Genomic DNA, 26,187 nt, shown 5'->3' with positions numbered 1-26,187 from the left:
TAAGATGAGGACATCTATAGGAGGAACAAGTCTGAGTAGTGATGATTGTAATTGTGGAACAGGAACAGGTTCAGATGTGTTCAGTTTGAGATGCCTGTTTGGTATATTTTGAGAGCCAGATATGTTGGTACATGCTGTAACCGAGCACTTGTGAGGCTGAAGCAAGACTATCAGGAATTGGAGGCAAGTCTGGGCTATATAATGAGTTTCAGACCAACCTGTTAAGACTCTATCTCAAAAACCCAGGAAAAAAAAAATCTGTTGACTATATGAAAGGAAATGCACTCATTTCCTGACACATGTAAATTTTAAATCCTCTGTGTATCACCTCTATAATAACAATAAAGTAAATTCTAAAAAAAATTTTTGTGTTGAGAGGTGAGATAGGCAGTTGTATATACAAGTTCAAGGAAAAGGTCATGGTAAAAGCTGAGGAGTTATCAGTATGTAGAGTTTATTGTTTACTGACAGATGAAGACCTGAAGAGAAAGGTCTATCTGAAGAAGTCACTGTTTTTAAAACAACTTTTTAATTTTGGAACTTTAGACTTATGGACACATTGCAAAAATGGGTCAGAGTTCCCATATGCTTTTATCCATTTATTTCCATCCTGATGTTTATATCTTAACATGGTACATTTGAAAAAACTTAATATTAGAACTGTACCATGAGCTTAATTCCAGACTTCACTTGCATTTTGCCATTTAGGTATCATGAATTGTAAGTTTAGAAACATTTTCTGAATCATCCTTGTAATTATTTGACTGTTTTCTCTTTCTCTGTAGAACTAATGGCTGCAGAGTAAATCAACATGGCAACTATGGTTCCACCAGTGAAACTGAAATGGCTCGAACACCTGAACAGCTCCTGGATTACAGAGGACAGCGAATCTATTGCCACAAGAGAGGGAGTTGCTGTCCTGTATTCTAAACTGGTCAGCAATAAGGAAGTAGTACCTTTGCCCCAGCAAGTTCTATGCCTCAAAGGACCACAGTTGCCAGACTTTGAACGTGAGTCTCTTTCAAGTGATGAGCAGGATCATTATTTGGATGCCCTTCTCAGTAGCCAGCTAGCACTGGCAAAGATGGTATGCTCGGATTCTCCATTTGCTGGGGCTCTTCGAAAACGACTGCTTGTACTCCAGCGAGTCTTTTATGCACTTTCCAATAAGTACCATGACAAAGGCAAAGTGAAACAGCAGCAGCATTCTCCGGAGAGCAGTTCTGGTTCAGCAGATGTCCATTCTGTCTGCGAGCGTCCTCGATCAAGCACTGATGCACTTATAGAAATGGGCGTTCGAACTGGGCTAAGTTTATTATTTGCACTTCTGAGACAAAGTTGGATGATGCCTGTGTCAGGACCTGGTCTCAGTCTCTGCAACGATGTTATTCATACTGCAATTGAAGTCGTGAGCTCATTGCCACCATTGTCTTTAGCAAATGAAAGCAAGATTCCTCCTATGGGTTTGGACTGCTTATCACAAGTAACAACATTTCTTAAAGGAGTAACTATTCCCAATTCTGGAGCAGACACATTAGGTCGTAGATTAGCTTCTGAACTGCTTCTTGGGTTAGCAGCTCAGAGAGGTTCTCTTCGGTATCTTCTTGAATGGATAGAAATGGCTTTGGGGGCTTCAGCAGTTGTAAATACCATGGAGAAAAGCAAACTGCTATCAAGCCAGGAAGGAATGATTAGCTTCGACTGCTTTATGACCATATTAATGCAGATGAGACGTTCTTTGGTAGGTACTATAAATGTCAACTTTAAAATATGCAGCTGCCGGGCGCTGGTGGCTCACGCCTGTAATCCTAGCTACTCAGGAGGCTGAGATCTGAGGATCGCGGTTCAAGGCCAGCCCGGGCAGGAAAGACCGTGAGACTCCTATCTCCAGTAAACCACCAGAAAACCGGAAGTGGCGCTGTAGCTCAAGTGGTAGAGCGCTCTCGCCTTGAGCTGAAGAGCTGAGGGACAGCGCCCAGGCCCGGAGTTCAAGCCCCACGGATGACAAAAAAAAAAAAAAAATATGCAGCTAACACCTCGGAGAAGTCAACCTAGCTATTAATAACTTGGTGGTAATTGTGATTGATTTCAGAGTTCTTTTGGTACTTACTAAGTTAATAATATATTTTGTGTACTTCAGGTGAGGAAGCTTAAATATATATATACACACATGTGTATATGTATATATGCACACATATATACACATATATGTATGTGTGTGTATATATATATGTGTGTATATATATATATATATATATATACACACACATATATATATATATATAGTATATATCAGTGGTATAGTATATGACCCACTATATCAGGTATCAGATTTATAGTTTCAGAATTTTTTTTTTCAATATTGGGGTTTGAACTCAAGGCTTCATGCTTGCTAACTTCTTTGTGTTTTAGTAAATTTATATATTTAATGGAGAGACCTTGGCTAGTGAGTATAGAGGTCTTTTGAAAACATCTCCAGTTGCATTGCTTAGTTTTTATTGATCATGTATTATAGGCCAAGTATTATTCATAGCCCTAGAAGTGCAGCCTTAGCAATATAACTTCTGCAACCTAATAGAGCAGTCAGACAATAAATACGTAATTTCTTTTTTTTTTGTTTTTGTCATGGGGCTTGAAACCTGGGCCTGAGTGCTGTCCCTCAGCTCTTCAGCTCAAGGCTAGCACTCTACCACTTGAGCCACAACACTACTTCCGGCCTTTTCTGTTTATGTGTTACTGAGGAATCAAACCCAGGGCTTCATGCATGCTAGACAAGCACTCTACCACTAAGCCACATTCCCAGCCCCTTATGGTGTATTTTCAAAGGAGGAGGCCTTTTGAAGACTGAGAGGTGTGATCCTAGACAGTATTACTTCTTAGAAGGAAAGGGGTGCCGAAGGAAATCAGACTACTTTCTAATTCTTCTTTTTCATTAAACATGTAACAAATTTATTTCTGATTTTCCACTTTCCTCTCTATTTGAGCTCTCATTTGTGGACAAAATGCCAACACTTAGTTAGGAATCACATCTCTCTTCCCCTCCAAGCCCATATCCTGTAATAGGTAATTCTTTATTAGGCCAAGGGTACCTCAGAAAATGAGACTGTTTTATCAGAATTCTGAATCCACTCTGGAGAATAATCATTTGTGTTTGGTTTAATTTGGTACTCAAAGTCATCTCAGGCCTGTATTATATAGAATATTAATAAATCTTAGACTGGCTTTAGAGGAAAGGCGTGCTTATTTAATTGAATTTGCACTAGCCATTCTGCCTTTCATGATAAGTGAGATAGAGTCTTACTCTTGTAGTCTCCAGAAACCTTTTACCATGTAGTCTGAGAACTCAGAAAATATGTAGAGCCTTTTTTGGTAGGCTAACCTCATGTTCTCTGCCTTGAGTTTCTTAGATGAATGGAACAGGATTTATCTCTAAGCTAGAAGTTGTAAGTATGAGGCATTTAACAATCAGTTGAATTCCTGTCACAAAGCCTAACAAAAATAAAATGAATCTATAAATTAAATTTACTTGGGCAAGTCTTACTCTCCATTATAAATACTAATGCAGTTAATTGTGTTTGAATAGGCACATATGAAACACTTATTAAGTTACGTTTAAATAAGAGTATGGGAAAAACCCAAAGATTTTCATATTACTGTGTTAGCATCTATCTTCAAATTTTATAAAATATAGCTGAGGGCGTGACTCACATGATAGAGCACTTATCTAGTAAGCACTAGGTCCTGGGTTCAAACCTCAATACCATCCTAAAAATAAATAAAAACAAAGCTACAATATAAGTCCTTTTGGCCTTTGATGCCACTAGATATTTAATAAGCTTTTGTGCCCAGATACTGTTAGATACTGGGTTAAAAAGATAAATATAGGCTGGGTGCCAGTGGCCTGTAATCCTAGCTACTCAGGAGGCTGAGATCTGAGGATCACTGTTCAAAGCCAGCCCAGGCAAGAATGTCCATGAGACTCTTTATCTCCAATTAACCATCAGAAAACCAGAAGTGGCGCTGTGGCTCACGTTGTAGAGTGCTAGCCTTAGGCTGAAGAGTGCAGGGACAGCGCCCAGGCCCAGAGTTCAAGCCCTACAACTGACCCCCCAACAAAAGGTAAATATAAAATATAACTGGGCATTGGTGGCTCACACCTGCAATTCTAACTATTCAGGAGGCTGAGATCTGCAGTTTGTGATTCAAAGCCAGCCTGGGCAGGAAGGTCCTTGAGACTTTTATTTCCAGTTAACCGCCAGAAAAGTTGTGGCAAAAAGAAATGGCACTGTGGAGCTAGTTAGCCTTGAGCAAAAATAAGCTCAGACAGTGCTTAGGCCCCAATTTTAAAAAAACAAAGAAAAAAGAAAAAAAAAAAAAAGAAAAAACGATAAATATGTTTGGTAGGGGCTATGCCTTTTTGCCTTAGATCTCACACATGCCAGGCAAGTGCTCTTCCACTGAACCACATCCCTAGCTTGCATTGCTGTTTTTAGCTAGCATAAGTTAAATAAAAGAGGGATACACAGCTATGTAAAATTAATGGGCTAACAGTAAGACATCTACTTTGAGAGGAATGGAATAGGCTAGAAGGGAAGAGGTAGACAATGCCTTATGGGGAAGGATTCTTAAAGTTCATTGAAATAGAGGACTTTTCCTATCAATGTTAAGTGTGTGAATTGGAGGAACTGAGGTGATTCACAGAGAGATCAAACTGCAGAAAGCACCAAGGTGTGACAGTGAGACAGCAAGCCTCTGGACGTATGGGGTGGAATAGGAAGAGGCTGTAAGGCAGGCCTTGTGTGCTATGCTCTAGGGTTTTTTAATCCCTCCTTGCTGTCAAGGAGGGATTAAAGCAGTTTTGAGTAAAACTAGATAGCAATAACATAAGGAAATATATTTCATTTAGTCTGTGTTCTTGTCTGAATATCTTAGACAAATGTGGAAGAAAGAAGATATCACATTATTTTGGATGGTAGTTATTTAAGAGAAATATAATTAAATGAAGACTTGTAAAACCACAAATTTACATTATATTTTAGTTTCCATTTGGACTGTTGAACTTCCAACTGTATTAACAGTATACCAAATTACACATTTAGCAGGCTATGTTTTCCAAAATTTAGTTTCTCTAAAAATACATAACCAGGAATTGGAGGCATGACTCAGTTGGTGGAGCGCTAGCCAATGAGCAAAAGCATCAGGTGTGGTGGTACATAGCCTATGATCTCAGCATTAGGGGTGATACAAGATGACTGTGAGTTCAAACTAGCCATATAGTGAGACCCTGTTTCAAAAAACAAAAAACCCAATTTTAGTTTTTAAAAATAATAATATTAACAGTTATTGTTATTATTCAGCATGCTTACAAGAAAAACATACTGAGAAATCTGTGTGGGATAGGTTTTAGAGATGTCAAATTCCAACTGACTAGAGTTAGAGTAGGTCATCTAACTTTTGACTTGTTTGAGGGAGGGAAGAAATCAGTGGAATTGTCTTAGAGTTTGTTTGGAGGATGTTTTATTGGCTTAGTTTTCTTCCTTCAATGTTGAATATTGAACCTGGAGTCTCAGGCATGCTAGGTAAGCCTTCTACCACTGAGCAATACTCCAGTCCTGATTTTATATTTTTTAAATTTAGCGAGCATTTATTAAAGGTTCTCAATATTTTTTTTAATTCTTTCTCAATGCACATGATGTAAAATAAAAACTATTGCTACCAGTTTTGATATCTTACTATGTACTACAAAGAGTGCTATGTATGTTTTATACATAATTTCAGTTAATCTTCTCAATACCTCTAGATGTTACAGTATTATTTTCTGTCTGAAGATGAGAAAACTTACCAGTTCCATGGCTAGTAAGAGCCTTTATTGAAAACCACTGAGAATTTTATGCTGTTTTGAGGATTTTCCTTCATATTGTAGAAAAGCATAAAAGAGGGATCATGCTGGTGTTGGTACAAGCTCCCAGAAAGCAAGCATACTTCCTTATCTGCTTTTGGTTTGGTAATCATGAGAGGTGTCTTTTAAGTAATAGAGGCACAGACCACAGTTGTGTTTTTCTGTAGAAATGCTACACAGCTACTTATAGAATTTGGTGATCTTATGCCAAAATATACGCTGATATTGAAATATGTGTCTAGAGACTAGATATTTTTGAGCACTCAGCTTTTTATGTGATTTTAGGCCTACAAGTCTGAGCGTTAAACCTTACTACTCAAAGTGTGAGCCTCAGGTAGTAGCATGGACATCACCTGGGCCTTGTTAGAAATGCATAATCTCAGGCCTAGCTATACTTCTTTTTTTCTTTTTTTTTTTTGTCAGTCGTGGGGCTTGAACTCTGGGCCTGGGCGCTGTCCCTCAGCTCTTCAGCTCAAGGCGAGCGCTCTACCACTTGAGCCAAGGCGCCACTTCCGGTTTTCTGGTGGTTTATTGGAGATAGGAGTCTCACGGTCTCTCCTGCCCGGGCTGGCTTTGAACCGCGATCCTCAGATTTCAGCCTCCTGAGTAGCTAGGATTACAGGCGTGAGCCACCAGCGCCCGGCAGGCCTAGCTATACTTCTGAATCAAAGTTTGTATTTTAACAAGATTGCTAGATAGCACTGCCCTAAATAATTAAAAAAAAAAAAAAAGAAAACTGGCTTGGCATCGGAAAGATAGCATCTTATGACCTAGCAATAAAAGAAACAACCCAGTAAAGTTAAAGATCTAAAGATGAGGAGTCATATCCTGTGATTAGAAGACAGCTATGATGTTTACTGAAAGCTATCTAAGAAGTAGATATTTAGTGATAGCAAACAGAAGAGAATAATTAATAGAAATTAATGGGCTGGGTGCTGGTGGCTCATGCCTGTAATACTAGCTACTCAAGAGGCTGAGATCTGAGATCTCAGTACAAAGCCAGCCTAGCAGGAAAACTCCGTGAGACTCTTTTTTTTGGGGGGGGGGGGGGTCTGGTCGTGGGCCTGAACTCTGGGCCTGGGCGCTGTCCCTCAGCTCTTCAACTCAAGGCTAGCGCTCTACCATTTGAGCCACAGCACCACTTCCTGCTTTTTTTTTTCTGCTTATGTGGTGCTGAGGAATCAAACCCAAGGCCTCATGCATGCAAGGCAAGCGCTCTACCACTGAGCTACCTTCCCAGCCCCTCCGTGAGACTCTTATCTCCAATTAACCACCAAAAAAACAGAATGGTGCTGTGGCTCAAGTGGCAGAACACTCACCTTGAGCTGAAGAGCTGAGGGACAGTGCCCAGGCCCAGAGTTCAAGACCCACAACTGACCAAAAAAAAAAACAAGTATAGAAATTAGTGGTAGGGTGGGAGTAACAGAGACCTGATTGCCCCCAAAATACATAACTGGCAAAACTCCTCCTCCTTGACAATTGAGGAGTTTTGTGATCCTTGGAACAAATCCCTGGTTGATAAGATAATCAAAAGGGATTTTAGTTGCTGAATTGACCATTTGACTCAATAGCCAAATCTTTTAGAACACTTTTGTGATAAAGGCTTTTCTATCTAATGGTAGGATTTGGTTCAATGTATGTAATCTTGAAACAGTTCTTCAGGTATATATTTTGAAGAGTATTTAAGTGATTTTAGTACATATACTTCTTTTTCTTGCTATATATCCCATTGTGTTTCATTATAGGGCTCATCTGCTGATAGGAGTCAGTGGAGAGAACCGACTAGGACATCTGATGGCTTGTGCTCACTCTACGAGGCAGCATTATGTCTCTTTGAAGAGGTATGAAATCATCATGACTTTTTGTTCTTTTTTTTTTTTGAGTCTAGTCGTGGGGCCTGAACTCTGGGCCTGGGCACTGTCCCTCAGCAATTCAGCTCAAGGCTAGCGCTCTACCACTTGAGCCACAGCACCACTTCTGGCTTTTTTCTTTTTGCTTATGTGGTGCTGAGGAATCGAACCCAGGGCCTCATGCATGCAAGGCAAGCGCTCTACCACTGAGCCACCTTCCCAGGCCTCTTTTTTTTTTTTTTTAATTAAAAGTTAACTCTATTTAAAAAATGTTACAGCATGTCTTTATTCCTTTAAAACAATCCATTCATTGTTTGGAAAAGTTCTAAAACAGTATCACATCAGTGGTTTCCTTGAGGAAGTAGAACTGGGTGTTTAGAACCAGTGATGTAAAGAAAACATACTTTTTAAATGCATATGCTTTTATTTATTTTGAGTTTTGGATCATGTATTGGTAATTTTAATTAAAGTTATTATTATGTAAAGCATTCAGAAAGACACGAATGAATGAATGAATGGCTTAACAAATGACTATTCAATAAATACCTTTCTAATTTGTATTTAGGCAAAGAAATAGAGTTTTGCCAGTCACCTTAGAAAGCCTTTCATTTTCTACTCTTAACTGGTTTCCTCCTCACTAGTGTGAACAGTAGCCTAACACGTAGACTAATAGTTTCCTTTCAGTTCTTTATAGTTGTATCATTCAAATGTACATGCCTGGACAGTAGTTCAATTTTGCACTTTTTTTTGCAGGGGTGGAGGTGGGGAAAATCCATGAAAGCTATTCTAGGAATAGATATCCTTTTTTTTTTTTTGCTTGTCATGGGGCTTGAACTCTGGGTCTGGGTGCTGTCCCTGAGCTCTTCAGCTCAAGGTGAGTGCTTTACCACTTGAGCCACAGCACCACTTCTAGGTTTCTGGTGGTTAATTGGAGATAAGAGCCAGCCTAGGCTGGCTTTGAACCATGATCCTCAGATCTCAGCCTCCTGAGTAGCTAGGCATGAACCACCAGTGCCCTGCTAGATATCCTTTCCCTAATAGAAATAACTGAAACCAGTTCAGAATTCTTTTTTTTTTTTTTTTCCGGTCGGTCGTGGGCTTGAACTCTGGGCTTGGGCGCTGTCCCTGGGCTTTTCAGCTCAAGGTGAATGCTCTACCGCTTGAACCACAGCACCACTTCTAGGTTTCTAGTGGTTTATTGGAGGATAAGAGTCTCACAGGCTTACCTGCCCAGGTGAATTTTCTTGACTGATTAGTTATGAGACATTAATATATTTGTTTTTTGTTTTTTTTCGGTTCGGTCGTGGGGCCTGAATTCTGGGCCTGGGCACTGTCCTTCAGCTCTTCAGCTCAAGGCTAGCACTCTACCACTTGAGCCACAGTGCCACTTCCAGCTTTTTTCTTTTTTCTTATGTGGTGCTGAGGAATCGAACCCAGGGCCTCATGCATGCATGGCAAGAGCTCTACCACGGAGCCACCTTCCCAGCCCGACATTAATATATTTCTTTGTCCTGTATATTTTCTGCAAAGTGACAACTAGATCCAGAGGAGTTTCATTATTAGTCTCAGGTTTGAACTCTTTTTGGCATGGTATTAGGTTTTTTTACTCTAGTTCCATCTGGTTGTTTCTCTTTATAGTGGTATTAATAGCTCTTGATGCTTGATTACTAGATTCATTTGTAGTTAGTTATATGATACTTTAATTCTATAATGTCTTTTTTATTTTATTTATTTTATTTTTTTGTCTGTCCCTGAGTACTGTCCCTCAGCTCTTCAGCCCAAGGCTAGTGCTCTATCACTTGAACTACAGCACCACTTCCGGTTTTGTGGTGGTTTATTGGAGATAAGAGTTTCAACTGACTTTCCTGCCGGGGCTGGCTTTGAACTTCGATCCTCATATCTCAGCCTCCTGAGTAGCTAAGATTATAGATGTGAGCCACCGGCTCCTGGCTTACAATGTCTTTTTTATTTATTAGTTGCAGTATTTTTATAAAGAGATGCTTCCCTTATCAACTCTTTGGTTAGTCTGCTATAGTTCATATAAGGAAGAGCAGAAGAAATGGTTGATTCACCTCACCCTTTTTGTTTTCATTCCATTTTCTTTCTTTCTTTTTTTTTTTTTTAAATGTGATGTACAGAGGGGTTACAGTTTCATACGTCAGGTAATGAGTACATTTCTTTTTGGACAATGTTACTCCTTCCTTAACTCTCTCCCGAGTTTTCCTTTCCCATCATCTCACCCACTTTTATTTACTAGTTTTCAGTTTAACCAATTAGTCTTTTCTCCTCTGCCAAACTTGATCAAATTAACTTTAAAATATCATTATGACTCATAGATTTGGACCTATTTGAGTTTTGCTCTATTGATTTATTATCTGCAGTTAATAATCATTTTGATGAATAGTCTCTTCCAGGTGGTAGTCTCCTTAGGATCATTTCTAAATTCTTTTGACATAGGATTAATGACCTTTGATAGCTTCCTTGCTATCTGATAGAGCACATTGTACCTGATTCATCGTGTACATTTCAGCTACCTATTTCTCAAAAAAGCCCTTGTTGCTTTTGTTGGGAAAGGTGATTTCAAGGCCATATTCAGGGTGCTAGAGATGTTTACCACTACTAATTTGGTCTTACTGTTTCTAGGCATTTTTATAGTGGACAGAGCTAGGGCAAGGGGAGGGGGAAGAGAAGGAGAAAGGGGGAGGGACAGAGAAGTGGGGGAAAAGAGAACAAAAAAAAAGAAAACAAAGGATAGGAGGGTATTGTGTAATTATTAAAAACCTTCCTTGCTGGGTGCCAGTGGCTCACGCCTGTAATCCTAGCTACTCAGGAGGCTGAGATCTGAGGATCATGGTTCAAAGCCAGCCCAGACAGGGAACTCTGTGAGACTCTTATCTCCAACAAACCACTAGAAAACTGGAAGTGGTGCTGTGGCTCAAGTGGTAGAGTGCTAGTCTTGAGTTGAGGGATAGTGCCCAAGCCCAGAGTTCAAGCCCCATGACTGACAAAAACAAAAAACAATACCTTCCTCTTGCCTTCCTTCCTTCCTTCCTTCCTTCCCTCCCACTCTCTCTCTTTCTTGTCTTTCATTTTTAAAAATAAGTTATTTATTTATTTATTTATTTTTGCAGTAACTGAGGATTGAACCTAAGGCCTTGAGCTTGTTAAACAGGTGCTCTACCACTTAACTTATACCTCCAGCCCTTGTTTTTCTTTCTTTGGTTGCTTTTCAGATAGGGTCTCTGACTTTCCCTGGGTTGACCTTGAAGTCAAGATCCTCCTGCTTCTGTCTCCCAAGTAGCTAGAGTTATAAGGTGTGGATCACCATACCCAGCCCTCAATTTTTATCATTGTATTATATCTACTTAGAGCATATAGTCATTACATACTCTCTACCTTTTAACCCGTATTATTAGTTCTGAAAGTCACTATATATTTTGTTTTTGACTATCAGCCTCCATATTATCCCCCTTACTTTTTGATTATCTGAAGCCCATTGTTTACCAGATCTCTCCATAAAAGCTCTGAGGAACAAGATTCTTTTTTCTTATATTCTGATGATTGTTATGCTCTTTATTACTCAGAGTTAGTTTTGAGAAATAAAACCTTTATCCCACATTTTATGTGTATCTTCTCTGTATTTTTCCTGATTTCTTTGGGTTATACACAGTTACTGTTTAAGTCTGAGGTAAAACAGACTTCCTTTTCTATATGAGTCATATGCTCATTTTGCTAAAGAAAGTTTTCCCCTCCCTGCTCTTTAAAGATTTTACTATAATACATCTTGATGTTATTCATTCTGGGTCGATATTCTTGGAGATGTAATAATTTAATATGTAGTTTTAAATCCTTTTTTTTTTTTTTTTGGGTCCAGTCGTAGGCCTGAACTCTGGGCCTGGACACGTCCCTCAGCTCTTCATTCAGCTCAAGGCTAGCGCTCTACCACTTTAGCCACAGCACCACTTACGGCTTTTTTTTTTCTTTTTGCTTATGTGGTGCTGAGGAATCAAACCCAGGGCCTCATGCATGCAAGGCAAGCACTCTACCACTGAGCCACCTTCCCAGCCCCTTAAATTTTTATTTCGGGAAAATGTCCCTAAATTATAGTTCTTAGTTTTATTTTATTTTATTTTTTTGGAGTCTGGTCGTGGGGCCTGAACTCTGGGCCTGGGCACTGTCCCTCAGCTTTTCAGCTCAAGGCTAGCGCTCTACCACTTGAGTCACAGCGCCACTTCCGGGTTTTTTCTTTTTTGCTTATGTGGTGCTGAGGAATAGAACCCAGGGCCTCAGGCATGCAAGGCAAGCGCTCTACCACTGAGCCACCTTCCCAGCCCCTTAGTTTTATTTTTTATTGCTTTTATTTAACTTGGACCTTTGCTTAACTTTCATTTTAAACTTTTTCTTGAATATTTTAATGTCTCTTTTTTTTGTTGTTCTAAAAAAAGTCTTTTTCACCTTTTCTAATTCATAGGACATTTTCTACTGTATTTACTCAATTCTTCTAGCTTGGTATTTGTTTCTTAATTTTTCCTTTTATATTTTCTAAATATTTATCTTATTTCTAGTATTTTCTTAAGTTACATCACTTCGTTTTTGAGCATTTATAATTCAGATTTGGGTTTTTTCACATCTCGTTTTTCTAATCTCTTTCAGAGTGTTTTGAAGTAGATCACAATATTCTGTTTTGTAGGCACTTTTTCATACGCTTTTATTATAGGGATGATGTTCTGCCCTTTCTCCTTCCTACCCTTTGCTTTCTTTTTTTTTTTTTAAAGTTTTGGGTGTGTGTGAGGGCTTATTTCCCTTTCCCTTTTCCTTTGCTCTTCAGCTCAAAGCTAGCACTTTACCACTTGAGCCACAGGGCCTTTTCTGCTTATGTGGTGCTGAGGAATTGAACCCAGGGCCTCATGCATGCAGGGCAAGCACTCTACCACTAAGCCACCTTCCCAGCCCTGTTACTTTCTTTTTGAACTCAGGGCTTGGGCACTATCTCTGTCTTTTTCCACTCAAGGCTGGTGGCCTGAACCATTTGAGCCACAACTCTACTTCTAGCTTTTTGGTGTTTAATTGGTGATAATAGGCTTTTCTGATGACTAGCTTTGAACCATGATCCTCAGATCTCAGCTTCCTGAGTAGGTAGGATTACCTGCATTGAGCCACCAGTGCCCAGCTTTGAGTGTGTTTTTTTGAGGTAAGATCTCATTATGTATCCCAAGCTGGCCTTGACTTAAGATCTTCCTGCCCCAGCATCTGAGTGAGAGCATTAAAAGTATGTGTCCTTTCTTTCTTATGTTAACTTTATATATGATTTGACCTGAATACTTTCTTTTTCTTGTTTTTAATGTGTATTTAGTTTTCCTGAACTTTCAGTATGGGGTTAGGATTCAAGATAACTTTTCTAAGCCCATGGCTTCCCTCTCAGCAGTTTTTGAATGATGTTAATATGGTGTTTTTCAGCTTGCTTCCTCAGCTTTTATTTTTGCCTTCTCTATCTTCCTTCTCTGTCTTCCTGTTTTGGGTACTCTTAGAAGTATTTCTTACTGCAGGGGCTCTATCCTAGAGAATAGTATTGGCTGGTTAATTTTTCAACAGTTCACAAGAGCTAGGTTTTGCTGGCTTCTTTAGAATTTCTCTTCAGGGAGCCCTGAAAGTTACTTGCTATTATACGAAAGGACTGAACTCTTCCCACTTAAAATTGGTGCTTTTAGGCTGTTCTTTGTAGTGAGTACCTTATTTTGTTTTAGGTCTGCCAGACACATTGCTTCCTTGTGCACAAGTGCTATTACCATAAGTTTGGTGGTTTGTCCCTGCCTACTTTTATCCTGAGGTTATTGAGGATACCTTGTTACTTAGTTTGTTATGAACATTAAATATGGGTTTGGATTTGTTTTCTTGTGATTTTTAATGTTGAGAAAACTATGTTGCTGTTTTTACCACCATCTATCTTTACAGAATCCTACCTATTCCCAACCCTCCAGTTTTACTTTTTTAATGCATTTATCAGCCTCATGAGTAGTTTCAGTCTTCTTTTTTTTTTTTTTTGAGGGAAAGAGATGTAGGGTTGTGACTTCTCTTATAAGCCTTATAATAATTGATCCCTAACTACCTCTAATATTTTCCTTTTGTTTCCAGCAAAATTTCAGATCCTTATAGACTGGCAATTTTCATTTACATATACTTGTCCTGAAAAGTATTTGTCTAATATATATTTTTCTATTATTTTGAATTACATTTAAAGGTTTTTGTCTCAAGCTATTCTATTACCTACCATTTAATGTGCTGACAAATTAAAATGTCGATGTTTTAAGATTCTTCTCATTTTACTTTGTTATACAAAAAGAACAACATATTCAATGTGTAGGTTATGTAAACATTGAACCTATATGACATGAGAGTAATGATGGGAGGGGAGAATGGGAAGAACAATGGAAGGGGTGGTATTAATCAAGATGTGTTGTACTTATAACACTTATAGAAACCTCTTTGTACAACTACCTAATTAAAATGATTGAATTAAATAATGTATGGAAACCGTATAGAATATGAACTGAATGGTAAATAGTTATAACATTATTTCCTCAATCCTTTAGTCTTTAATTCAACCTATTTTGCTCAGGTTAAAGCTCTCTAGTGTGGTACTACTATGAAGGTTGTATTACTCTTTCATGTTCTACCTCCCAATTAGACAAGATTATTAAGACAAGATTATTCTATCAGCCCAACACACACATTCTCTTTCTCTCTTTCTCTCTCCCTCTCCCCCCCTCCCCACACATATATACACACAAAGACATGAAAAACCTAGAAGCCAGATACTTAAGACCAGAATTAATGTCCTTATGGTATTGAATTTATATGTTAGTACAACAAATCCTAATTGGTAAAAAGGCAAAAGTTAATTCAATTAATATGGTATACAAATAGATGAAAATATTTAGTTCCACTGGAAGTAAGGAAATGTGAAGTTAAGATAACAGTATCCTTCTCTTTCCCTACTTTGTGAAACATTTTTAAATGTTTATCTAATGCTGTTGTTTGCAGTAATAAAATTTATATTTAAAAAGATTTGAATGTTTTTTTTTTAACATTTTTTTTTAACATTTATTGATACCTTCTAGTGATTTATTCCATGTAAGTATTGTAGCTATTGCTATTTAAGACTGTATGTGTTGTTTTTAGATTCGAGTGGTTTAGAGAATTATAAGTAAAGATAGCAAAAAAAAAAAAACAAACCACTGTGTAAACTAAAAAAATATTTTGATTCTTTTTTGTGTATTTTTCAATTTTAATAGGTTTGTAGAATGGCTTCTGATTACTCGAGAACATGTGCTAGTCCAGATAGCATTCAGACTGGCGATGCCCCCCTTGTCTCTGAAACTTGTGAAGTTTATGTTTGGGGAAGCAATAGCAGCCATCAACTGGTAGAAGGCACTCAGGAGAAAATACTACAGCCCAAACTGGCTCCCAGTTTCTCTGATGCTCAGACTGTAAGTTCTGTTATATAATTTTTACACTGGTAGATATGGGAGTATGTATTAAGACTTACATGCTTTGAATTATACCAAGAGTATTTTTTAAATGAATACCAATTCTTGGTTGTTTCTTTTCTGTGTTATTTTCTATACTATACCAGATCAGTTTTCTTTTAATAGAACAGTGAAGTTTTGGTCTTTTATAGGCATGACACCATTCCCAAGTTCAGAAATTAAATTAGGAGCTGGATTTTTAAAAGGCCTGATGAATAGTTTTTACTATTAATATTCAGCACTAAGAACAATAAGACTAAGAAATGGACTTTTCCCTTTCTCAGTCTGGCATCTCTTTTTTTCTTTTTTTTGGTCTGGTCATAGGGCCTGAACTCTGGGCCTGGGTGCTGTCCCTCAGCTCTTCAGCTCAAGGCTAGCGCTCTACCACTTGAGCCACAGCGCCACTTCTGGCTTTTTTCTTTTTGCTTATGTGGTGCTGAGGAATCGAACCCAGGGCCTCAGGCATGCAAGGCAAGCACTCTACCACTGAGCCATCTTCCCAGCTCCTCTTTTTTTCTTTTTGTGATCACTTAAAAAAATATGTAGGTCTGGCTAGAACTTTCTATTTATAATTATTATTAATTTTATTTATTTATTTGTTTGGTTGTTTATCTATCAGTCTTGGGGCTTGAACTCTGGGCTTGGGTGCTGTCCCTCAGCTCTTCAGCTCAAAGCTAGCACTCTACCACTTGAGCCACAGTGCCACCTCTGGTTTTCTGGTGGTTTATTGGAGATAAGAGTCTCACGGTCTTTCCTGCCCCAGCTGGCTTTGAACTGTGATCCTCAGATCTCAGCCTCCTTAGTAGCTAGGATTACAGGCGTGAGCCACCAGTGCCCAGCTCTACTTATTATTTATTTCATTAAATTTTCCAAATGGGTATAGATATGTTTTCGTGGTTCTTGCCTTTTGGATCCTAAGAAATTTATCAGACATATTTTTTTGTTTTTTCTCAATTACAAGGGGAGGCTAAAACATTGTACTTTGTTGTTTTGTTCAATTGTGACCTGATAACCTGAAAACATAATATACATGATTTCCTTTGAGACTGAAGAATGGACTTAAGTATATACTTTGGTTCTCACATTTTATATTTCTGCTTCTGTTTGTAGATTGAAGCTGGGCAATACTGCACTTTTGTCATTTCTACAGATGGTTCTGTCAGAGCTTGTGGTAAAGGCAGCTATGGGCGACTGGGCCTTGGAGATTCCAATAATCAGTCTACTTTAAAAAAGTTAACGTTTGAGCCTCACAGATCCATTAAAAAAGTTTCATCCTCTAAAGGATCTGATGGTCACACTTTAGCATTTACAACAGAAGGAGAAGTCTTCAGTTGGGGAGATGGTGACTATGGGAAACTGGGACATGGAAATAGTTCAACACAGAAATACCCCAAACTAATTCAGGGTCCTCTGCAAGGAAAAGTAAGTGCTTTCTTTTTGTATTTAAAGACAATTTGGATTTAAAGACACACAGTGATAGTATCTTTTAGATTTAAATTTTTCCTTTGGTTTATCCTTCCACCCTTTGGTTTATCTTTTATATATCTACTTTACAAAGTGCTTTCACATACATTGTTCCATTTTAATTCTTTATCATGTTTATTTATTGTATTTTTGACAAAGGGTCTTTCTGAATTGCTCCTGGTAGCCTCAAACTAGTGGACTCAAAATCCTCTGTTTTCACCTCCTGAGAAATTGAGAGTACACATGACATTGGGCCCAGCTCAATTTTAATTCTTTTCTTTTTCTTTCTTTCTTTCTTTTTTTTTTTTGGTCTGTCTGGGGCTTGAACTCTGGGCCTGGGCACTGTCTCTGAGCTCTTCAGCTTAAGGCAAGCACTCTATCACTTGAGCCAGTGCGCCACTTCTCTGTTTTTGTTTTTGTTTTTTTTCTGTAGGTTAATTGGAGATGAGAGATTGATGGACTTTCCTGCCGGGGCTGATACTCAGATCTCAGCCTCCTGAGTAGCTAGGATTATAGGCATGAGCCACTGGCGCCCAGCTGGAGATAGCATTTTAACAGACCCTAGTGAAAAGGCACTTGAAGTGGTTAAGTAATTGCTGAGGGTCTCACTTAAGTAATTGGTGCCATTAAACTCTAAACCTTGATGATTATTTTTATTTATTTATCTTATTTATTTCTATTTTACTTTTCTTTAAAGAAATCGCGTTGTATGGGCCTCTCCACTTTAATATTACCTTCTTTTCATGCAAATTGTCTTACATGAGAATCTTTATAAAAAGTCTGAATTTTAGTTTTATATATCAGAATACAAAGTGGTACATTTTTTCTTTATGAGAGCACTTTTCTGACAGGATTGACTATCAAATGAATTTTACTCTGTTATAACTTATAGTATTTTAACTATGCCAACTCCAGAGCAGTAGGTCTTGTAACATTCTACTTGAAAATATCAGAGGACACTTAATTAGGTGTTGATAATATGCTAGGAATGGTAATACATGTTTATAATCCCAGCGCTTGAGAAATAGAGGCTAAACATTAGTTTAAGACCACCCTGTACTACTAAGACGTTGTCTCAAATCTTCTCTCCATCTCAAAAATCGAATATGGAATTTTAAAGAAATTCAGATAAATGCTGGTTGAAATTTTATTTCCCCCCATAATCCTATTTCTTATTGAACTCTAGGCCTGGGTGCTATCCCTGATCTTCTTTTGCTCAACGCTAGCATTCTGCTACTTGAACCACAGTTCCACTTTTGGCTTTTTTAGTAGTTAATTGGAATTAAGAGTCTCATGGACTTTTCTGAGTAGTCTGGCTTTGAACCACAGTCCTCATATCTCAGTCATCGGAATCTGTCTCAATGTTAAAGTTTTTTTTTTTTTTTTTTTGTCGGTCGTGGGGCTTGAACTCTGGGCCTGGGCGCTGTCCCTCAGCTCTTCAGCTCAAGGCGAGCGCTCTACCACTTGAGCTACAGCGCCACTTCCGGTTTTCTGGTGGTTTATTGGAGATAGGAGTCTCACAGCCTCTCCTGCCCGGGCTGGCTTTGAACCGCGATCCTCAGATCTCAGCCTCCTGAGTAGCTAGGATTACAGGCGTGAGCCACCAGCGCCCGGCTAAAGTTTTAAATTAAGATTTAGATAAAAGTTTACAGGTTCTTACCATAGAATTTAAAATGTATTAGGTACCAGTATTTTTTATTGAAACCCAAAATATAATCTTTCTTTCTTTCTTTCTTTCTTTCTTTCTTTCTTTCTTTCTTTCTTTCTTTCTTTCTTTCTTTCTTTCTTTCTTTCTTTCTTTCTTTCTTTCTTTCTGTCTGTCTGTCTGTCTGTCTGTCTGTCTGTCTGTCTGTCTTCCTTTATTTCCTTTATTTTCTTTCCTTTTATTTTTTTGCCAGTCCTGGGGCTTATACTCAGGGCCTGGACACTGTTCCTTAGCTACTTTTGCTCAAGGCTAGCACATTACCACTTGAGCTACAGCACCACTTCTGGCCTTTTCTGTTTATATGGTACTGAGGAATCCAGCCCAGGGCTTCATGTATGTTAGGCAAGCACTCTACCACTGAGCCATATTCCTCGAATCAGCCAAAATTTTAATTTCTTAAGGTTGAATCTCATTTTTGGAGATTAAAAACTAAGGAGTTACTAATGTAGATTTTTTTCTTGTATGTATATATGTATATATATATATATATATTTTTTTTTTTTTTTTTTTTTTTTTTGGGGGTCCGGTCGTGGGGCCTGAACTCTGGGCCTGGGCACTGTCCCTCAGCTCTTCAGCTCAAGGCTAGCACTCTACCACTTTGAGTCACAGTGCCACTTCCGGCTTTTTTTTTTTTTGCTTATGTGGTGCTGAGGAATTGAACCCAGGGCCTCAGGCATGCAAGGCAAGTGCTCTACCACTGAGCCACCTTCCCAGCCCTCCTGTATATTTTTTAGCACCCATTCTAAGTGGTTTTAGCAGTTAGAAGATATGAATGTTCTTCAGATTAAATTGCTATATATCCTTTTTCCCTTGATTCTACCAATCAATTGTATATCTGTTTGGGTCTGAGACATACTATCAAGAGTTTAATATGAATGTTGTACTGCTTACAATGCAGACCCTTTTGTACTGCAAGTATTTTGTTTTGAGTATTATGGAACAATATTTTTTGGATCAGCCAGAACCAGATGTTTTGTGATAACCTTATATTTAAAAAATTGCTATTGTTCCAGTAGGGTTGTTGAGCGTTTTCCAACTCTTTCAGTAAAGACTTAATTGGTGATACAGTATTCCTTTAAATGATCAGCAAGTCCTCTGCTCAAAATCACTTTTGCATGAGTTGAGAGAAATTGTTCTCTTACTTAGTTTGACTGCTTAATTCAATCACTCTGAGAATAACCTCCACATTTGTACATGGCAATTCCTGCAGGAGTTGTGAATAATTAATACCTCTGAAGTCTCTATACAAGACAAATAGAGAACACATTTTAGCATCTGTATGCTCATCTCAATCACTTGTGTGCAATGCAGGTAGTTGTTTGTGTGTCGGCTGGATATAGACACAGTTCTGCTGTCACAGAGGATGGTGAATTATATACATGGGGTGAAGGAGACTTTGGAAGATTAGGTAAGTTTTTTTGTATTTTTGTTTTGCCAGAACTGGGCCTTGTACTTAGGGCCTGTGCACTGTTTTTGAGCTTCTTTTGCTCAAGGCTAGCACTCTACCACTTGAACCATAGCACCACTTCTGGCTTTTTCTGTTTATGTGGTACTGAAGAATCAAACCCAGGTCTTCATGCATGCTAGGCAAGCACTCTACCACTAAGCCACATTCTCAGTCCCAATTTTTTTTTTTTTTTGTCGGTCGTGGGGCTTGAACTCTGGGCCTGGGCGCTGTCCCTCAGCTCTTCAGCTCAAGGCAAGCGCTCTACCACTTGAGCTACAGCGCCACTTCCGGTTTTCTGGTGGTTTATTGGAGATAAGAGTCTCACGGTCTCTCCTGCCCGGGCTGGCTTTGAACCGCGATCCTCAGATCTCAGCCTCCTGAGTAGCTAGGATTACAGGCGTGAGCCACCAGCGCCCGGCCCCAATTTTTTTTTTTTTAACTAAAGTTATTCCAATGAAACAGAAATGATTGTACTTATCTAGAACCAGTAAGAGTAGATGTAACAGGCCATTTACTTTAAGTTCAGAATAAGATAGATAGATAAATTGATAGATCCATATAGTCTTATATAAGTAGGACCTGTATTCTGTTGTTAAAATATAAGATGTAATTAAATCTAGAAAGTATTTATCAGGTGCCTATTGTGAACAGGTGCAGTAGAGTATCAAGGATAAGAAAGGTATTGTCATGATCCTAATGTTTATACTTCACTAGATTGTGAAAATAAGTTGAAGCCAGGTGCGGTGGCTCATGCCTGTAATACTAGCTACTCAGGAAGCTGAGATATGAGGACCACAGTTCAAAGCCAGCCCGGGCTTTCCTGCCTGTGAGACTCTTATCTCCAGTAAACCACTCAGAAAACTGGAAGTGGCACTGTGGCTCAAGTGGTAGAGTGCTAGCCTTGAGTTGAAGAGCTGAGGGACAGCACCAGGCCCAGAGTTCAAGCCCCATGACGACTTAAAAAAAAAACAAAAAACAAAAAAACCCAAGTTGCTAGGAGCATGATTCAAGACAGAATAAGGTAAGTACTATGACAAGAGCATAAGTATTATATTCTTGGGCTCATTGAAGTACCTGGGTGCCATAGTTTGGGAGCAGCTATAAAGAGATGGGTTGCATTGAGAGATCAGAAATGATTGTATTTTGTATATTAATGTCAGTTAAAAAATAACTTGTAACATTTGTTCCACTTGTGAAATAAGTGCCTCAAGAAAAAGAATTAACATTTTTTTTTGTGTGTGTGTATGTATTTTATTCAAGGACATGGTGACAGTAATAGCCGGAACATTCCAACATTAGTAAAAGACATTAGCAATGTTGGAGAGGTTTCTTGTGGCAGTTCCCATACTATTGCTTTATCTAAAGATGGAAGAACTGTATGGTCTTTTGGAGGAGGAGACAATGGTATGTAAAGAAATTACTTACGGCTTTGGCCTTTTTGTTTGAAATTTTCTAAAATTTTATTTTTAGGCATATATTCCTAATGTAGGAAAAAAAATCAAAAAGAGATAGGCAGAAGTAAATATTAAGTCTGTGGTCCTTCCAATGTTGTTCTAACCATTCTTAACAGTTTGGTAGATAGACCTATAAATACATATGATAGAAATAGGTATATTTCTGCACAGATGTTTTAAAAAATCAAAGTTAGGCATGCATTATTTTATAACCTGCTGTTTTTTAACTCTAATAGTATCTTTTGAGTAACTTGCTGTTCTAATAGTTTCTTATGAGTATCTTTTCAGTATCAACAAGCATAACTCTACTAGTAATAGAAAAGTCTCAAAAGCATTCTTTTATGGTCAGATGCCAGTGGCTCATGCTTATAATCCTAGTTACTCAAGAGACTGAGATCTGGGATAGCAGTTCAAAGCCAGCCCAGCCAAGAAGGTCTATGAGACTCTTATCTCCACTTAACTAACAAAAAGCTAGAAGTAGAGCTTTTAGTTCAAAGTGGTAGAGCTCTCGTCTGGAACACAAAAGCTCAGGGATATTGCTTGGTCTCTTGAGTTCAAGCTTTAGGAATGGTACACAGAATAATTCAGGTATTCTTTTATATATTGGGGTTTGAATTCAGGACCTCAGGCTTGCTAGGTAGGCACTCCACCTCTTGAGTCATGCCCTCAGCCTTGCAGTACAGTTTTAAAACCCGGGTGTCATTGTTGAGTATATAGATGGCTTCCAATTTTTTTTTTTTAATTAAAAACAACACTGCTAGTAGGTAATAGTGGCTCACACTTACAAACCTAGTTATTAGGAGGCTCAGACCTGTAGGATCCCATTTTGAAAGCAGCCTGGGCAGAAAACTCTGAGATTCTATCTCTAGTTAACCAGAAAAAAGTCAGAGTTGGAGATGTGGCTCAAGTAGTGGAGTACTAGCCATAAACAAGAAAGCCAAGTGTAAGCTTTAGGATGGGGATAGGCGCGTGCATGCACGTGCGCTCTCTCTCTCTCTCTCTCTCTCTCTCTCTCTCTCTCTCTCTCTCACCCTCTCACCATTCCACCATTGCCACCTAAAAATCTCCATAATACTGTCCCTTCCTTCTTTTATCCTACTCTCCCTCTTCTTCCTTTCTTTCTACCACATAAGGATTCAAAGAGAAGTAAGTCATTTGTAAATTAGGGAAAGTCAAAAAACCAAAACAAAATGAAACAAAGCACTACTATGAATGACCAAATCTTTGTCTACTTTAGCTACTCATTCCTACCAGCAATGGAAATGCTCACTTGCCTGAATCACTTAAAAGTATAAATTAAGGGCTGGGAAGGTGGCTCAGTGATAGAGTGTTTGCCTTGCATGCATGAGGCCCTGGGTTTGATTCCTCAGCACCACATAAGCAGAAAAAGCTGGAAGTAGTGCAGTAGCTCAAGTGGTAGAGTGCTAGTCTTGAGCTGAAGAGCTGAGGGACAGTGCCCAGGCAGAGAGTTCAGGCCCCACGACCGGCAAAAATAAAAATAAAAAAATATATAAATTAAGTTTACAAAGGTGTGGTGGTACATGCCTGTAAAATCCCAGGTAAAATGGGAGGCTGAAATAGGAGAATCTTATTTTGAGGTCAGCCTAGACCATTTAGTGAGACCCTATCTCAGTAAAACAGAAAACAGAGCAAAGCAACACCATCAAGGAGGAGGAGGAGAAGGATGAGGAGGAAGAGGAAGAAGAATAAAAAAAATCTCTAAAAGTTAATTTAAAAAATACTTTTAACAGTGAAAATGGTATAGATTAATTTGCATTTCCTTGATTTTTAATGAGGTTGGATTTATCTGTTAGCCAATTGTTTTTTCTTTTTAATGATTCTCCAGGTTTTCTGTGCATTGAAATACTGAATTTTTTCATTTAAAAAATTATGTGAATGTTCTTATCTAGGATCTGTATATTAAGTCTATATATTGAGTTTAGAAATATGATCAAAAAAAGAAATATGATCAGTAGGGAAAGAAAAAGGTAGATAATTTCCTGTGTTTCTCCAGGTGATTTTTAAGTGTTTGAGATTAAGATAGGAAAGGTTGTTGGTTGTTGGTCATTCATTTGTTTTGCTATCAGACACTTACAGACTTCCATGTCTGTCAGATTAGTGATGTAAATATTTGTGCAGTTCAACTTCAGAACTTACAAAAGAACAGAGACTCTTAATAGCAAGTAAATTGTTTAACTTGAATGTATATATTTATTTTTATAGGCAAACTTGGCCATGGTGACACCAACAGAGTCTATAAACCTAAAGTTATAGAAGCTTTACAAGGAATGTTTATTAGAAAAGTTTGTGCTGGAAGCCAGTCTTCACTTGCTTTGACATCAACAGGACAGGTAGGACTAAGGGATGAATGTGAAAGAGACTAATTTAGAACTTAGGTAAATAGTAATAATCTTATTTAAATTAAAAAAATACTTAAAAGCAAATATTTTTAGACAGCTTGCTGAAATGAAATTCTTTTTGTTTGAAGAAGAGTTTGAAGAAGAATATTTGAAAAGAGACCAATTTTAACCTTTGTGATCCAGATGCATTTTTTTTTTTTTTAGCCCCTCTGAAGCCAGCAGGGGCAAGACAATCCATGAGGCTCTCATCTCAATTAACCAGCAAAAAAATTGGAAGTGGAGTTGTGGCTGAATTGGTAGAGTTCTAGCCTTGAGTAAAAAAGCTCAAGGACAGCACTCAAGCCCTGAGTTCAAGCCTCAAAACAGGCACACACATACACACAAAACCTATCAAAGAAAAAAATTGCTCAGATTTTGTTCATTTTGGGTTGCCAAATTGGAAGTCACGCATCCTTTCATATGTTTCTTTTCATCATGCAACTTTTTTTCTAACTACCTGAAATTAGTCAGTGGTTTCCTTAGTATTAGTAAAAAAAAAAACTGAAGCTGTTCAAAATGAACAGTTTTACACTGTTTTGCATGGCCCTACTTATAAGTGATAATTAAAAATTACAACAATGAGCTGGGCTTGGTGGCTCATGCCTATAGTCTCATTTATGCAGGCGTAGATTGGGAAGATTGTGATCTGAGGCCAGCACTGGCAGAAAATTTAGAGAACCTATTTTACTCAACCAATGGTTTTATGTAGTGCTGCACACTTGTCATCCCAACTAAGTGTGGGAAGACTTAAGTAGTCCACACATAAATGAGAGATGTGAGATGCTGGGAGTGCACCTGCTTAATAAATGAGAAGCCCTGAGTTTAAACCCCAGCATCAATTACACAAAAATTTGAACAATGAGGAATGATTTTTGTTTTTTGTTTGTTTGTTTGTTTTGGCCAGTCCTGGGCTTCAATTCTGGGCCTGAGTACTGTTCCTGAACTTTTTTTGCTCAAGGCTAGTACTTTACCATTTGAGCCATATCACCACTTCTGGCCTTTTCTGTTTCTATGTTACTGAGGAATCAAACCCAGGACTTCATGCATGCTAGGCCAGAATTGCCTCTACTGCTAAGCCACATTCTCAGCCCAAGGAAAGATGTTTTTAAATTAAATCTTGAACAGAAGTTTAGTGATTTATGTAATCTTGGTTTGTTTTGTTTTTGACTGGTGATACTGAAGTATGAACTTAGTATATCATCTTTATATTGCCACACCTTGGTCTAATCTTGGTCTCATTGGCAGAGTAAGAAAAGTTTGCCTGTTGCCTGTGGCTTATGGCTGTAATCCTAGCTACTCAGAAGGCTGAGATCTGAGGATTGCGGTTCGAGTCCAGCCCAGGCTAAAAAGTCCCTATGAGACTCTCATCTCCAATTAACCACTACAAAACCAAAAGTGGAGTGGTTGAGCACTAGCCTTGAGCAAAAGAGCTCAGGGACAGTGCTCAGGCCCTCAGTTCAAGCCCTACAACTGGCCAAAAGAAAAGAAAAGAAAAGAAAAATTTAAAGAGAAGTTTTAGGATAATCCAAAATTGCTAAGATTGAGCAATGTAACAAAATGCAAGCCAATTAATAGTAGCTTTATTCTAGCTACCATGAATAAGGGAAACCAAGTAACCTATGTTTATCTGTGTCTGGCTTAATATAATTTTTCTAAGTCTTTCCATTTCCTTATGAATAATATAATATTCTTTCTGATGGATGAAAAGAATTCCATTGTGTATATATACCACATTTTCTTGATCCATTCATTCATTCAGAGGCATCTGGATTGAGTCCATATCTTGGCTTAATGCTGCAGTAAACATGGTTGTGCGTTGTTTCCCTCATTTGTGGTAGCTAGAATGTGCCTACAAAAAGTAGTCAGATGCTGTTGGTTCATGCCTGTAATCCTAGCTACTCAGGAGGCTGAAAACTGAAGATCATGGTTCAAAACCTGCCCAGGCAGGAAAATTTGTGAGACTCTTATCTCCAATTAACCACCAGAGAAACTGGAAGTGGTGCTGTGGCTCAAAAGTGGTGGAGTGCTAGCCTTGAGCAAAAGAACTTAGGGACAGTGCCTAGGTCCTCAGTTCAAGCCCCATGACCGACACAGAAAAAAATCTATAAGTAAACACACTGGGTGGTATGCAAGTGGTTACAAATGAACTAACTGAAGTATAATAGACTTTATGGAGAGCTCAAATAGCATAATTCTTTAGAAAGAGTAAGTCAAAGCCTAACAAAATGAGTACCAGGAAATGGATACTTGCAAGGGAGGGGGTAAGGGGAAAGGGATAGAAGATTGAAGCAAGGTAAAATGCAGGTAAGAATTCATTGTATTTACCACAGAATTGTGGAAAGTAAGGGAAGGGACAGGTCAAAGGAGGGGCAAAGATGTTGAAGGGATGACACTGCTCAAGAAGCATTGTATACATAAACTGCTTTGTTAAATGGCAAAAAAA

The 26,187-nt window shown here is 38.3% G+C and overlaps 1 protein-coding gene across 7 annotated transcripts in view; it reads left to right on the top strand.

Annotated features, from left to right (window-relative positions):
• The first annotated feature begins 783 nt into the window (after positions 1-783).
• The window catches only part of Herc1 (HECT and RLD domain containing E3 ubiquitin protein ligase family member 1), a 151,194-nt gene continuing 125,790 nt past the window's right edge, over positions 784-26,187 (top strand). For all 7 annotated transcript variants that reach the window (XM_042688000.1, XM_042688003.1, XM_042688002.1 and 4 more), the window contains exons 1-7: positions 784-1,741; positions 7,645-7,740; positions 15,042-15,236; positions 16,386-16,697; positions 19,756-19,852; positions 21,152-21,295; positions 23,569-23,696. In XM_042688000.1, the coding sequence (XP_042543934.1) occupies positions 812-1,741; positions 7,645-7,740; positions 15,042-15,236; positions 16,386-16,697; positions 19,756-19,852; positions 21,152-21,295; positions 23,569-23,696 (1,902 nt within the window). In that variant the 5' untranslated portion in view covers positions 784-811. The remainder of the gene's footprint in view (positions 1,742-7,644; positions 7,741-15,041; positions 15,237-16,385; positions 16,698-19,755; positions 19,853-21,151; positions 21,296-23,568; positions 23,697-26,187) is intronic.

This window comes from Dipodomys spectabilis, unplaced genomic scaffold, assembly GCF_019054845.1.
Source record: "Dipodomys spectabilis isolate Male_0828 unplaced genomic scaffold, ASM1905484v1 ptg000108l, whole genome shotgun sequence".
Taxonomy (NCBI): domain Eukaryota; kingdom Metazoa; phylum Chordata; class Mammalia; order Rodentia; family Heteromyidae; genus Dipodomys; species Dipodomys spectabilis.
Note: the sequence above shows the minus strand (reverse complement) of the source record. Positions and strands in the feature narration are given on the sequence as shown.